This window comes from Achroia grisella, unplaced genomic scaffold (genome assembly GCF_030625045.1).
Source record: "Achroia grisella isolate CSIRO2021 unplaced genomic scaffold, CSIRO_AGI_Agris_v1 utg483, whole genome shotgun sequence".
Lineage (NCBI taxonomy): Eukaryota > Metazoa > Arthropoda > Insecta > Lepidoptera > Pyralidae > Achroia > Achroia grisella.
In genome coordinates, this window is record NW_026712886.1 from 539,225 (window position 1) to 555,774 (window position 16,550).

Below are 16,550 nucleotides of genomic sequence, written 5' to 3' on the forward strand. Positions count from 1 at the left end.
GCATTTGATTTAGGTATCAAAATTAATTAAACTTTATAATTACATACGAAGACAGATTTCAAATATTTAAAAGCAAATTATTAATTTATTTTTTATTGGTTGTTCTATGCAGTATTATACTAAGTGTGAATTATATTTTAAAAGTGTATTTTAATTCTGGGGTCATGATCCCTTGAATCAAAATTATAGACGACGTATTGTAGAAGGTCCAAATAAATAAAAATGTAATTTTTTGTAATTATTCGATTAAGTATTGTATATTGTATGTACCTATTATATATTGTCAGATACATTTTTTCTTAATCCCTCTTTGTAGCGATCACAGTAGATATATTGAAAACGTCATGTCTGCCTCTGTACAAAATCAAAATCTTGACTTATTTCCAAAAAACAGCAATATTCATACTATTAATACTAGATTTAAAGACAAACTTGCTGTCCCCAAGTATCGTTTAGAAAAAGTCAATAGGTCTTTTATGGAAATAGGTATAAAAATTTACAATAAGATACCAAAGGATATATTGGAATTACCCTTAAATAAATTCAAAACATCTGTTAAATCATATTTACTGAGCAAGGCATATTACTCACTAAACGATTACTTGAATGACGAGCGTGCATGGCAATAGTTTTCATGTTCGGGATTTTCATTTAATGTTAGACATAGACACCTATATAAATACCTATGCATTGTAAATAAACTGGATTAAAAAAAAAAAAAGTAATTCAATTGAGTTTCTTGCCAGTTCTTCTCAATTGGATCTATATACTGAACTGGACGGTAGGGAAAAAATTATAATGTAAAAACTTGACGTTCATAAGCGGCTAAAATGTCCTACATGAATAAATGATTTTTGAATTTGAATTTATACGGAAAGGCTTATTAATGTAAAGTAAGCGAAAAGGTGTTAATAATAATTTCAGTGTATTTACTATATTGTCAGATACATTTTTTTTCTTAATCCCCCTTTCTAGTGATCCCAGGAGATATACTGCAAGCGCCAAGTGCTGGCTACAGTCCAAAAATCCGCCGCGCAACGCCAATCGAGCTGATAGCGTTGCTTTTGTTGAAATGAATCCCGAGTAATTACTGATAGCGTGGTAAACTAGTCTCAACTAGTTATTTCTAGTTATTCGGAACTTGCTTTCGAATAATCCACTCAGCAGTTTCACAATGTCCCCTTATTCAATTGATAATGTTACAACGAGATTTAGGTACCTTTATTCAATCTCTTATTGACCTGGACTACTTTATAATAATTGTATAAATGTGAAGGTGTCAGTTTGTTATCGTTTTATTTATTTTTTTCGGACTACTGTAATGCTGTTGGCCGCAGTTGGTCTTTACAGCTTCACCGGACGTTAGGGGGCGAGTGCAGATGGCACTCCAAACCCGCGGAAGGACTTATGGAACGGCTGAAGGCCAACTCCTGTCTGACGGATACGACTTTAATCTAAGGCACCACTAGGGGTTCGAACCTCGGCTCAGGCCGTCGTAATATCGATCCCCGTTTGAATTGGACGGAAGATCGATCGGAGGGGTATCGTTTTTAACAATAATATATTTTTTTATTGGGTTGTAGGGCTATTGTCTGTTATCTATAGCACCTGTAGCACTACGACCTACAGAGATCTATTGTGCTCGCCCTTTTTCAGAGATCGCTACCTAGATCCGTCAGGGACAAGAATTGAAGGATATTCTTAGGAGCTATGGTTCGTAACTCCTCGGGAAAGAGTGTAAACTTTCCAAAGGAGCTATTTCGTTTATGCTTGAAAAAAAAATAATAGCCCTGGACAATTCATACAGTGCCATCTAGAAGCAAAGTAGAGCTTGGATATAACTGATATAAATTATTAAATATATTTTTTTTAGAAATACGTACATAATTTTTTGTCTCCTTTATACAAAGTTACATCAAACTTAACACAATTAATCTGTAGTTATTTGCGGAATACTGTCAGTGGCTTAGTGTGTTTTAATATTGATTCAACATGTTTATAATCAGCCCTAGTTTTCCTTACAAAATAAATAAATAATGTACATAGTAAACACCCAGACCAATACTAACAGTCATACTTATGAATACAAATCTTTATAATATTAGAAATCGAACCTGCGCCCATCCGAAGTAATGTGTACTATATCGCTAGACCACAGATACTGTCTAGGAGTATCTGTGGTCTTATTGTATATACCTGTTTGTTTGGAAATAGAAAATATTTTCTTCCCCTATATTGCGGTGGGTTATGATTGAAAAATCGTGTAGCAATGCCTCAGTGTCATATGTTATGTCACTTATTCAGAAAGAAGGAATATTACGGGACAAAGGCAATATTTTGAGATATTTTACCGTATGCCTGCCGATAAGATAACGCCACTATTTCCGGCTGATATGTAAATGTTTCCCTCGACAGTTAAATGCCTTTATACCATTACTAGCTGTACTCGCGACTTCGTCTGCGTGGAACAGTCACTTTGACCTAATGAAGAATATATACATAATAATCACAAATAAAAAAATAATGTATCATCGTTCTAGCTTAAAAAATGGCGAATTTCTAACGGGATTCTAGGTGAATAGGGGATGAACCCCTACTATATTTTACATTTATTCAAAGTTTATAAAAAAAATACCCTTAACCCCTTAATTTCAATGTCATTTATATTAAATCAACAGCCGAAAAAATAAGTTTCAAGCTTCTAGCTTTAAAAATGACGATACTTTCATACAAATTTTCATCTTCTCTTACAACCCTTTCTTCGCAATAAAAAGTAGTCTATGTCCTTTTTTAGGGTATAGATTTATGTATGCACATTATGTTCCTATGCATATTTCTTAGTGTTATATACTTACTTAATAGATTTATATCACTACCATTAGTATGAGATTCTAATATTCAATGCGGAATCCTGACCACCGTTACTGGCAGCAGTATAATCTTTCCTATAGTATAGTCCAGTGATTAAGTTCCGTTGGCTCCATATTGCGACATGTGTTTCGACTCTAAACGAGGCTTCATCAGGCAATGAATAGATTTACGATGGTGAAGCCTGGTGTTGCCTGTTTGGCGACCAGACTACAACTCTTAGTTATAGGGGGAAAAGGGGATTATTAGTGATGTGGACTAATGGTCTTATTCTTAGCAATGTACCATGTTAGGTTGAAATATCTCCTTTGGAAAGTATACAATATATCCTGAGGAGGTAAAAACCATCACTCTTAAGAATATCCTTCGTTTCTTGTTTCTCACGGGTAGGTAAAAGGTAGGAACTTTGAAAAAGATCGAGCACAATAGATCGCTATTCTTCAGGTCTCAGCATCTGACAATAGCCTAAACCCCCCAATAAAAAAATGCCATGTTGACCTCAGTGCGGTTCCCCCTGAAAACCATCCTGATAAATACGTGGTGAATCTATCACGATGAGGTAACTGACCTGACCTCATGCTCATCTTATCATCCTCCATTGGTGCGCCAGCGAAAACCGTTAGAGCAGGATGGTGCACCTTTCCATTATCATCCATAAACTCTTAATTATAGTTTAAACATTTCGTGAAACACAGAAATACACCTCATTGCTCAAGATCAACTAGTTTACTTAGATAGGTGGGCAAGTAGGTAGTCCCTCTTTATAGTACTTCCATGTACAGTTGCAACATGGGACTCGAATGAATTAGTAGATGGTATTTGTTTATGCGACTTGGATGGCGTATGACGTTGGTATCCAGTAGATCGAGAATACATTAATATTATTTAGCTTTACTTAACTCCAGCGTTAGTGACTGGCCCAGTCCCCAGTTTATTGCGGCACGGTGCAGCGGTAAAATGGGGCGAAGATCCCGAAGCGGGCTTTACGAGGTAGCCGAGATCACTGAGATGTAAGCAAATAGATGTCGCAATTGCACTCACTGTGCGTTTTTGCTATTTTTTTAAACTTTTATTTTATTTTTCCAAATTTAAAAATTTATCCTTACAAATATTAAAGACAAAATTTTAAATGTGGAAAAAAATTTAAAAAATTACTTATGAAAAAATATTTTAAATTTAGAATGATTAAACTTATGAAAAAAATTAAATAATAAATTCCACTTAATTCTGTAGCTACATTATTCGTATCGGAGAACAATTCTGCGTTCACAGCTAGTATAGTATTATAATAGCTGTGAACGCAGTTTCACACGAATTTAATATGTAGCCTGTATCCTTGTGATGTATAAGCTATATTACTGTAAAGTTTCAAAATCCGTTTAGTAGTTGTTGCGTGAAAGAGTAACAAACATCCACCCATACTCACAAACTTACGCGTTTATTATATTACTGAGATATAATAAGGAGAAAATAGAGATTTTTACAGTAATGGCATCCATGTTAAATCATTGAATATTAAAAAAAATATAAACATTATTTTCAAAAACGGAACGTCAATTCATTCATTCATTAAGCTACGTAATTCTTTTGTCTCTTTATTTATAAAAAAAATACGTTATGCTTTTTCTCTACTGTATCGATAACAAAACAGATTGAGTATTCAAAACTTTTTTTTTTATTATTGTGCAATATTACTGCATCTGATAATAATATATTTCCTTACCACATAGTATAGTTGAATGTTACAAAATTTAAGAAAATACAGTAATCAAAATGAATATTTCATTGCCTCGTCTATTTCTACCTGTGTCTGTGGTCAGGACGTTGCAGTATTATTCAGACATAGAGTATATAGCTTCAGGAGCAAGCACTAGCGTTTGAGATAACATGTTTAGTAGGTCAATATTTGTCAGAGCAGCTCGGTATAATGTATATGATGTTATAAATACAAAACTAATTAGAAATAATATAACTACCTATTTTCTCGATATAGACTTTGCGGGAAGTCCCACTACTTGCGACTGTTAAATATCTTGCTTTAGTCTTGAAGGACGGTAGGGAATAGTTATACTATAAAAGAATTGCCGTTGATAAGCGGCTTTTATTTCCTATAATAATGAATAATTAATTTTTTTTTAATGTGAAAGACTTTGTGCGAAGTCATCTGCGAACCTCTGTCTCATGTAGATCAGCCAAGCAGCTTTCTTTATAAGATGTGTACTGACTTTGATAAAGCAGTGAAATTGCATTTTGCAGGCATGACAACGCATGAGTCGTACCATGGGCGTTGCATAATGATGTCATATCTGTGTTGCCACGTTTACCACTTGCCATCATATAGGCTCGTCAGCTTGACGAGACTACATGATGGCAAGTGTAAAGTTTGCATTATAATTGCATATGAGTTACCACATGTGTTACACAGAAAATTATATAAATCCCACTATAACCACTTATGTGACACTAAAACTTTTTAATGAGATCCTATCGTTATAATTTATGTCACAATGAAATTTTTCATTTACACCTCGTCATTAACACCTATATTGAACTGAACTTTATCCATGCAGATCCCATTATTACCATATACGTAATAATAATAATAAAGTCATTTATGTCACACTAAAATGTTTATCCTATCGTTATCATTTATGTCACACTGAAACTTTTCATTTAGATCCTGTCATTAACATCTATATCACACTGAAAGTTTTACGCGCAAATCCTATCATTACAATGTATGTCACACTGAAACTTTTCTATGCAAACTCATCATCATTACCTATGTCACACTGAACCTTTTACACGCATATTCTATCATTACAATATATGTCACCCTGAAACTTTCTGACATTCTCATTATTGTCACATATGACGTCACACTGAAACTTTTCGTTTACATCTCTTTATTATCACCAATATTACACTGAACCTTTTACACGAAAATTCTATTATTACAATGTATGTCACCCTGAAACTTTCCATGCAGATTCTACTATTACCACATATGTCACACTGAAACTTTTCATCATTATCTCCTATATCACACTGAACCTTTTACTTGCAGATCTCATCATTATCACCTATATCAGACCGACATACTGTACATCAACAACTAGATTAATATACATTTAGCGGTTACGTACAAAACACGAGACTGTGTTAGCTATGCTCGTGCTTCGAATCTTTCGCCAACTTGAAAATTTAAACTTAGTTAAGGCATCTGAACATCTTATAAGCCGTGGTCGAAGATGCATATTTCAATGGAAATGCAGTCTTATTACAAATATACATAAGCTTTGTTTTAGAAAACATTATTTAAAATCATCAACGCGAGTATTGTTTTAGATTTAGCGGATTTATTAATGTATGAATAAAATCCACCCCTACTATTGTGCATTCAAGTATTTTTAGCTGATGTAATAGTAATATAATTCATAACAAATTGGAAATGAATAGTCATCATAATATATTTAATATAGGAAATTCTCGTAACACAAATTCATTCATAACAAAACTCACCCGAATCGGTTGATTATAAAAATTTGTGTAAATATTCAATAGGTCTGAGAGTAATATGTAAATAACCCCCCCCCCCCCCCCCCCCCCCCGCAAACGTTTTTTATCCATATAATTTAAAATCCCTATTAAAAAAAAGAATAGTATATGGTAGAAGTGTGAAAATTTGTGGCATAAATTTACATATAGCCCATAAGTAAATTTATGCCACATTTTAAAAAAATAGTCGAAATAAAATAGAGTTGGATAACCCTTATCACTAGGGGTATGAAAAATAGATAGTACCCGATACTCAGACCTACTGAATATGCTTATAAAATTTCATAAAAATCAGTCAAACCGTTTCGGAGGAATATGGTAACTGACATTATGACACGAGAATTTTATATATAAGATGTCATAGTTCGTCTATAGCGCTCTTCTACTCCCTCAAACGACTGCGTTCCAACTAATTGTAATTAAGTGGTTCCGCGTTCACTCTGTGTCAAAATTTAATTTAGAACGCCGCGGAATGCCGCCCCGAATGATGCTACAATTAATTTGAAATTTCAAATTAAGTTGTCTATAGAATAAAGAGTTGTTCTGGTCTAACCAAATTTGTTACACCTTAGAATCTGACACAAATTTGTTACACCTTAGAATCTGACACAAATTTGTTACACCTTAGAATCTTTCGAGATGTGGTGTTGGCGCAAAATGTTAGGAATATCATGGACAGAGCGTCGCACTAATGCATCTGTTTTGGAACAACTGGATATCAGAACCCGTCTCTCTACTGTGTGCTTCCAGCGTCTGCTAACTTTTTTCGGCCACGTGGCCCGCCGAAAACCAGATAATTTTGAAAAAAATATAATGTTGGGCCACGTGGACGGTAGAAGGGGCAGAGGTAGGGCACCTGCACGTTGGACTGATCCTGTACGAGAAGCAGTCAAACAAAATATACAGTCGGCGGTCCATTTAGCATAGGATGGAAATGCCTGGAGAGTATTGGTTGGAAGGAGCATTCCTGGTGGTCACGACCCTCAGTCTTGAGGAACCGACAAAGAAGAAGAATCTGACAGGCCTCGCACAATGTTAGATACAGTATAAGAATCAACCCTGAGCTTATAATGTTTTTTAATTTAACCTGGAGCAAATTACTGATGACTGAAGAATTGCGAAACTGAAGTGGCAATGGGCAGGGCACATAGCTAGTAGGATAGATGGCCGTTGGGACAGTAAAGTCCTCAAGTGGCGACCGCGGACCGGAAGACGCATCGTGGGAAGGCCTCCAGCAAGGGGACCGACGATCTGATCAAGATCGTTGAAAGGCATTGGATGTGAGCATCGCAGGGCCGATCGTCGTGGAGATCTTTGGGGGAGGCCTTTGTTCAACAGTGGACACATCCAGGCTGAGATGATGATGATGAAATTACTTATATAATTTCACTGAATTTAAATCTATGACATTCTCCCGGTAATAATGAATTCTATAAAAATATTACCGAATTTAAGTTACTCTGAAACTAAATTTGAAATTTCAAATTAAGTTGTCTATAGAATAAAGAGTTGTTCTGGTCTAACCAAATTTGTTACACCTTAGAATCTGACAGGCCTCGCACAATGTTAGATACAGTATAAGAATCAACCCTGAGCTTATAATGTTTTTTAATTTAACCTGGAGCAAATTACTGATGACTGAAGAATTGCGAAACTGAAGTGGCAATGGGCAGGGCACATAGCTAGTAGGATAGATGGCCGTTGGGGCAATAATGTCCTCGAGTGGCGACCGCGGACCGGAAGACGCAGCGTGGGAAGGCCTCCAGCAAGGTGGACCGACGATCTGGTTAAGATCGCTGGAAGGCGATGAATGCGAGAAGCGCAGGATCGATCGTCGTGGAGATCTTTGAGGGAGGCCTTTGTCCAGCAGTGGACACATCCAGGCTGAGATGATGATGATGAAATTACTTATATAATTTCACTGAATTTAAATCTATGACATTCTCCCGGTAATAATGAATTCTATAAAAATATTACCGAATTTAAGTTACATTGAAACTAAATTTGAAATTTGAAATTAAGTTTTCTATAGAACAAAGAGTTGTTCTGGTCTAATCAAATTTGTTACACCTTAGTATCTGACAGGCCTACTCACAATGTTTGACACAGTATAAGAATAAACCCTGAGCAAATTAATGTTTTAATTTCACTGAATTTAAATTTTATAACTTCCTCCCGGTAATAATTGATTCTGTTGTTAAATAATACTGAATTTAAGTTATTAACTATAGTAGTAGTAGATAAAATATTATTTTTCAACCGGCTTCAAAATAAAGAATAATAAGTTCATTTTTTCATTTGTGTCATAACTTAGAAGAGAGTTCTAATTTGACCTATATTACTATTGTATCTAGTTGAACTCGAGTCTGTATTAAGTCAAAGTTTCTGTACTCAAAGATATCTAATTCCTGCAACACAAGTATTGAGCTTAGTGCAGGTATTGTTGTTTACTTTTTTTTTATTTGAAGTTGCAGCTTCTCGTATGTTCAAATTTTTTTATCATAATGTCGCCCAAATGACGTAATGAAAGATATGAAAACTCTAGAAAAAACAGTTACATAAATTAGTATGTATAAATAGTAAAACATATATTATTACTATAAGAAAGCAATGGTAAAAATATACGGTTTTGTCGCTAAATAGCGATCTCTTCCAGAACTATGTGATAAAGTAAATTTTAGTAGCATGGACACGATATTCTAAAAAGAGATAAATCACGAAATCGTTAATCATATTTCGATAAACAACGAACATATATTGATTATCTCATTTTAATATAACATCGCGTAATAAAATTCTGGACACTGTTTAACGTTATAAAGGAGCTTATATTAGGCGCATTGCTGTACATTTTAGCTTTTCCTTCTCTTGCAGCGATGCCTTTGTTTAAGAATAGGAATATAAATTTACAAGTTATTTTTATAGTAAATAATCGTAATTATAACCAATTTTGATAAATTACTATTTCCTAAAAGAAACTAAAAATGACAAAAAAATAATATTTAGAATTAATAAAAGCCAAAATAATTTTTTTTTCAGGTAACAAACATAAAAACATATTAAGCATATTTCTAACCGTGTTTAAAAATATTTCTCATTTATAATTATTTTTCTCCAAAATAATTATAGAAAAAATTAAAAAAAAAACCTTAATTTATCTATACAAAATATAGATGTTAATTCTATGTACTTACTAATAATTATCAAAATAAAACAACACTTACTTAAATAAGTTGCAAACGTCAACTAGACAATCGGTACGGAAAAATGACAAAGTCCGTCATACCCGATTAATACCTCGTCTTCAATATCAGTCCGTATTAATTAATCACAATTAATATTACAAATGAAAGTTCAGCGGCCATTAATCAGGCTTAGTGGGAAAGTTGATAAATTACCACCAATTCATGCCTTAGATCAGGTGGTCGTTTGTAGAGGTTCTGTGCGCTAAGCGAAGACCTAACTGGTTGGAATCGTGCCAAAACTTAACGACAAACGGCGAGCTTATCTCGCTGTATTGCAGATATTTCTTGAGTTGTCAACTTAGACAATTGCTTATTATTATACTTAGTGTCTATTATTATATATGAGAACTAGCTTTTGCCCGCGGCTTCGCTCGCGTTAGTTTATCTCTTTAGGGGTGGAATTTATCAAAATCCTTTCTTAGAGGATGCCTACGTCATAGTAGCTTTATGCATGCAAAGTCTCAGCCCGATCGATTTAAAATTGACAAAGTTTCATACAAACTTTCATCCCCTATTTTATCCCCTTGGGGGTAGAATTAATCAAACTATATATATTTCTTAGCGGACGCCTACGTCATAACATCACAGTTAGCAATAAAGATACCTGCATGCTATATATATTTTTCAGCCCGATCCGTCTAGTGGTTTGGGCTGTGCGTTGATAGATCACTATGTCAGTCACCTTTGAGTTATATATACAGCTAGTAAGAAATAAGTTATTATAATCTAATATAATATCTTATTTCTTACTAGCTGTTCCCGCTAACTACTTACTACATACTAACTTCGTCTACGTGGAATCTTGACAAAATAATTAAAAGTTATTTAATAATCAATCCCAAAAAGGCCAAAATAATTTTTAAACTAAACTCAATTACTAAACTAAAATCAAATATGTTGTAAATTGTTGCATGCCCGATAGGGTGAAACTGTTGATACATAACTATATATATTGTTATACCACCCACACAGTTAGCAATAAAGATATATTCTATTCTTTTCTATTCTATAATTAAGTTAATAATAATAATACACATATGAATGTGGATGGTTATAAGGGCAGAGAAAGGCCGAAAAAGAGATGGATGGACTGTGTGAAAGATGATATGGTAAATAACGAGATGAATGATGATGCAGGGACGAATGGAAGAGAAAAACATATTACGCCGACCCCAAATAAATGGGATAAGGTAGAAGCAGATGATGAGGACAATTCACACAGCGCCATCTAGACCCAAGTTAAGCTAGCTAAAGCTTGTGTTACGGGTACTAGATAACTTATACAAATACATAGATAAATTTTTATTCGTAAATACATACACATTGTACATGGAAAATACCCAGACCGTTACAAACAATCATATTCATAAAAATACAAATATTTGTGCCGCGCGAGAAATCGAACCCGCGACCATCGGAAGTAAGGCGATGTGCTAAAACGCTGGACCACTGAGGCTGTTGTTAATATTTGATTAATGTTTATTAAGTAGGACCGTAACTGTTTATTCACTGTTTTACATACTATATGAACAGGATTACGGACATCATGTTATCATATGACACACGTGATACCACTTATGCGTTGTCAGAGGAGTAAGATGCCATGCCTCTTATCCTGTTCACTCCCTGATCTGTATAAAACTATACATTGAAACTTCACGTTCATATGCGGTTAAAATGTCCTATATGAATGAAGGTTTTGATTTGATTTGATAAAAAATCATTTGAAATACAGCTCAAAATGGAAACGTATTTTTACAGTCTGTCTATACTGTGTAATTTGTTGAATTATTTCAATAACTAATTGTAATAAAGAACAGAATAAAGCAGTTGTCTTAATATTTATAAATTATTCGCAGACTCAATATACATTTCATGATTGCTCATCTAAAATTTGGAACATGGCATTATGGAGTCTACACTTGTGCCAAGAAATTTAAAGTTATTCGAAAACTGTCTAGACATCATATAATTTGAGAATAATCAACATAAATAAATATTTTACAAGATAAGCTATTCGATATCATTCCATTTATTTATTGGCACCAATAAGTAGACTACATAGGTATTTATTTTGTAATAAGAGTCTATGTCGCGTACAAGCAGCAACAAAACGCAACACAAAAGGAGCGTTCTGATTGGAGCGCACACCCATCCAATTCAAATACGCAACGTAATGTAACAGACTTAAAATATCAACCGATCGATCTAACGTACATTTTGTTCACTCCACCAAATGTGTAAAAAATAGTATATTTGCCATTAAATTCGAGACTATCAAGCGAAATCTATCATTTCTACAACCCTGTAATCTGCTGAAGACAACCACACCGACCATCTGAGCATTCGAGCCGCATCATCACGTACCAGTCTATTATATATGTATTCTTTAATTAAATATTATAGTAATAATAGGTCTGCAAACATTAAATATTCACCCTAGCAAAACATATCTCTTACAAAAGCCACAATATTGAATGCCTGTCGCATAACTAGAAAAACTGACTTCCTCAATAATACATATCTTCACAAGCGCCCTACCACATTTGGCTACAGCCCGTGTGGGTAAGTAATACTTACCTATATAGTAGTATTGTTTCTAATAAGATGATATGTCATAAATAATACAATTAATATTTAAAAAACCAAAGTAAAATAAAGATGTTTTATTATGACCTATACACGATACAAATTTTTATCCTAAATCCTTTAAAAATATATATAGACTATTTACCATTTAGCTACGATCTTTTGCCGCAAAGAAAGAATTTTCAACACCACTGCAGATTTCTCTTAAATTAAACCTATAAAAGAAAGGGACATAGCTAGCGTAATTACAGATATTATAACCATTATTATTAAAATTTATGATATTTTCCTTTCCGTTGCCGAAAAAATATATAACAGTATCGACTTTTCAATAGGAAACACAGCCGCCAGCGAATCCTAACAAATATTTCCTCTTTGATTTACTGCTCCTCGTTTCTGGACGATTTCCAAAGCGGAAGACGGGCGGAATCTTTCACTGCATTGCTTCCTTCCTTTAAGTAAGGCCTGGCCGAGAAGTAGCCGGTAAAAATAGCGTTTTCAACTCACTTTTATCTTGAAATTCGAGCGACCACTTATCGTTGGTTTTACTGAAATTGAAACGGATATAAGTGGACAAGGTACATTGTCTGAACATAATAAGAAAGGGTTGGAAACAGTAGAACTGTTTCCAAAGCTTTCTAAAGCTTATAATCGTTGTCTGTAACCAACTACAATTGAAATGCGATTAAATACTTTATTCATCTATAAAATAGGACAAAACAGACCAATTCCTGCAAGCAACAAGCAGCACTCGTTCATCCGTCATACTCGTGCATGGAAGCTGCTTGTGGGGACTGATCTATTCGGGTTGCAGCCACTAATTAAACTTCTTCCTTTCTAATAAAATGCAATAGCATAAACTGGTGGTCACTATATTCTTCCTAATTTAATTTAAAAATTTATCTGTATATTTGTAATCATGACAAGTTCTTTTGAAAAGAATAAAAGCAGAGTTTCTAGCCAGTCTTCCGAGCTTGAAAGATATTAAAAAAAAATCAACACTGTTTCAAACTGTTTCAAAGTTCTGGTCACGAGTCGACTGAAGACGGTGGTAGATGTAAACAATTACAGACATATCTGTCTACCCGCTTTTTTAGGTTTTTGCTACGTAAACCGTCACAATCGCTAATAGAAAATACTTTAGGAAATATCTCGTTTGTATAATGTATGCAAATATAACCAAACGTGAAAAAATTTAAGACAATTCTTTCTGACCTCGGCACTCCACAGGCAACTCAAGTAATTTTTGTTTTTTTTCAGTGTGGACTTCAGAAATGGACCTCCAGTCCATTGGGCAGTCGCAGGCGAGTTTGGAGCTCGCACACACTTTGTGCTCAACGAGTCCGATCCATCATCAGCTCACCTTGCCATTGACAAAGTGGCGAGACAGGATGATGGACTATACAGATGTAGGATCGACTACGTCGACTCGCCTACAAGGAACTACCGGGTTAATTTAACTGTGATAGGTGAGTACATTCATATAGATACTAACACTACATTAAATGTTAAAGTATATCTATTGGTTTGTTTAACTAGTCTATTGTGATTAAACAACTTATTTACAAGACCATGATCCGACTTGTATGGATCAGTGTGCTGCCCCGTAAAGGCGACGGATGAAAGACGACTGCATGCAACTGAAATGAGAATGTTGAGGTGGATGTGTGGTGTGACAAGAATGGATAAGATAAAGAATTAATACATTAGAGGAAGTATGAAAGTGGCACCGGTGTCAGAGAGGTTGAAGAGTAATCGTCTATCATGGTATGGACATGTAATGCGTAGGAACGAGGATAATATTTTAAGAAAGGTGTTACATATGAATGTGGTTGGTTATAAGGGCAGAGGAAAGCCGAAAAAGAGATGGATGGACTGTATGAAAGATGATATGGTAAGAAAGGAAGTAAATAACGCGATGACTGCGAACAGGGATGAATAGAAGCGAAAAACATATTACGCCGACCCAAAATAAATGGGATAAGGAAGAAGCAGTTGATGTGATTAAACAACTGAACTTTAAAACTTTTATCCAAAAAAATGGATGTTAATTGCTAATAATATCCAGTTTGTTATTAATTATTGACTTTGCAAACAAAGTGGCAAATGTGGCAAAACATTATTATTATAAGATAACTTGAAAGATTACTCCTTGAAGTAGGGTTTAAGTTGTAGTGTTATCTATTGATAACGACAGGCGTTATACAATATAATCGGAGATATTCTTTTAGTTTTAAATATACATATATTACATACCAGTGCGCGCGGTTTCGCCAAAAAAAATTTATAGCCTATACGTTATTCTGATGTATAAACTATATTACTGTAAAGTTTCATCAAAATCCGTTCAGTAGAATTTGCGTGAAAGAGTAACAAACATCCATCCACACTCACGAACTTTCGCGTTTTTAATATTTGATTCAGATTGGCGCTGCTGTATTTCGGAACCTGTCCCATCATAACATCGACAAAAATTAGAAAATATATTTATTTTATAATGAAATTAAATTTATAATTAGTTTCTTTAATATACAAAGAGGTTTTAGTTCTATAGTTATTATATTTATAGATATAATTACAAGATATATAAACTTTTTATTGTGCATTAAAGAAAAAAAAGCTACATAAATGTGCTTAACAAAACGTCTTATTGCAACAATACTAACATACAACCTGGATAGATGCAGAAGTAGAATAGAAAAATGAACATAGAAATGTAACCGCAAGTTTTGACAGTTGTAACTGACGTAACAAAGAAATTCTCTAATATCATTATAAGTTGCGTTATGAAGTTTTTAAATTCAGCGCAAACTACTATAACAAACTTTTGGCATGTGTGATTAAACTTTATACAGCTAACACATGTTTCGTGAGTTTTTTCGAAAAAAAACATTTTTATTAAATAAAGTTTCTTCATTCGCTGTGCATCCCACATATATTCATAAGTGGAAATTTTATATTACAATACATTATATCTACACAAAGAGGCAAGTAGACTAGAGGTAGACTTTGAGCAAAGTCGTTTCCGTATCTCTATCTCACTCACTCTCATTTATATATATTCTTTATTGCACTTTGAAATACAGTAGTAAACTTAATTATACACAAAGTAAGCAAAGGTGGACTTATCTCTAAAAGTGGGTAACACTAGTGTAGCTAACAATATATGTTAAAATGTCCAAAATTTGAAAATAAACATTATAAATTCAACAAATTAAATAATGTTCTAAATATATCATTACAATAATAAATAAAATAAACATTAATCAACGATATATATACCCACATATACATAAATCTATATATTATATAACTCAAAGGTGACTGACATAGTGATATATCAACGCACAGCCCAAACCACTGAAGGGATCGGGCTGAAATTTAGCATGCAGGTAGATATTATGACGTAGGTATCTGCTAAGAAAGGATTTTGATTAATTCTACCGCTAAGGGGATAAATTAATGCGACCGAAGTCGCGGGCAAAAGCTAGTATTATATAATATATTTGTATGCCTTTGTGAAACAGATTGATGATTATTTTGTTTCTGTGTCCGTGGTTTAGCCGCTTGAAATGTGTCTGCCTATGTGTTATTCTGATGTATAAGCTATACACAGTAAATATTCATTAAAATCCGTTCAGTACTTTTTGCGTGAAAGAGTAACAAACATCCATCCATCCATCTGTCCATACATACCCATAATCATACAATACATACATACATCATACATACAATACATCATAACCAAACATTCACAGTTATCAACATTGTCAATGATTACATTGTTGGAAGTGCATAGTATTTTTAAGTTTAAACGACTTAACCAATACCATATTATTTTCTAATATATAAAATTCTCATGTCATACTGTTTGTGACATAACTCTTCCGAAACGGCTTGTCCACTACTTATGAAATTTTGTGTATTCAGTACGTCTGAGAATGGGACGAAAACTATTTTTCATGCCCCTAATTGATAATCCTCTAATTACTGTTTATTTTTTGGACAACATTTTTTAGTTTATTTTTCTTTATGAATCTTTATTAAAAATATATACAACCCTAAATTTTCACCTTTCTACCTTCAACCCCTGTTATTAATAGCGACAATAATTTATTTATACGCCAACACAATCTTTTCCGTGTCAGCCAGTTATAGTATACATATAATCACAAATGTAAAATGTTTGTCTTTATTTGTTTTGCTTTTAATCTCGTTGCTCTTTTTGTTTGAAAGCTGGTTTAATCCGCAAAGTTTTAAACTAAGTTTCCTAACAATTTCTCCAGACAT

The 16,550-nt window shown here is 33.8% G+C and overlaps 1 protein-coding gene across 1 annotated transcript in view; it reads left to right on the top strand.

The window, feature by feature from the left end:
- The window catches only part of LOC131845766 (titin-like), a 146,601-nt gene that overhangs the window by 102,277 nt on the left and 27,774 nt on the right, over positions 1 to 16,550 (top strand). Inside the window, exon 4 of the mRNA XM_059194857.1 lies at positions 13,521 to 13,729. Coding sequence (XP_059050840.1) covers positions 13,521 to 13,729 — 209 coding nt within the window. The remainder of the gene's footprint in view (positions 1 to 13,520; positions 13,730 to 16,550) is intronic.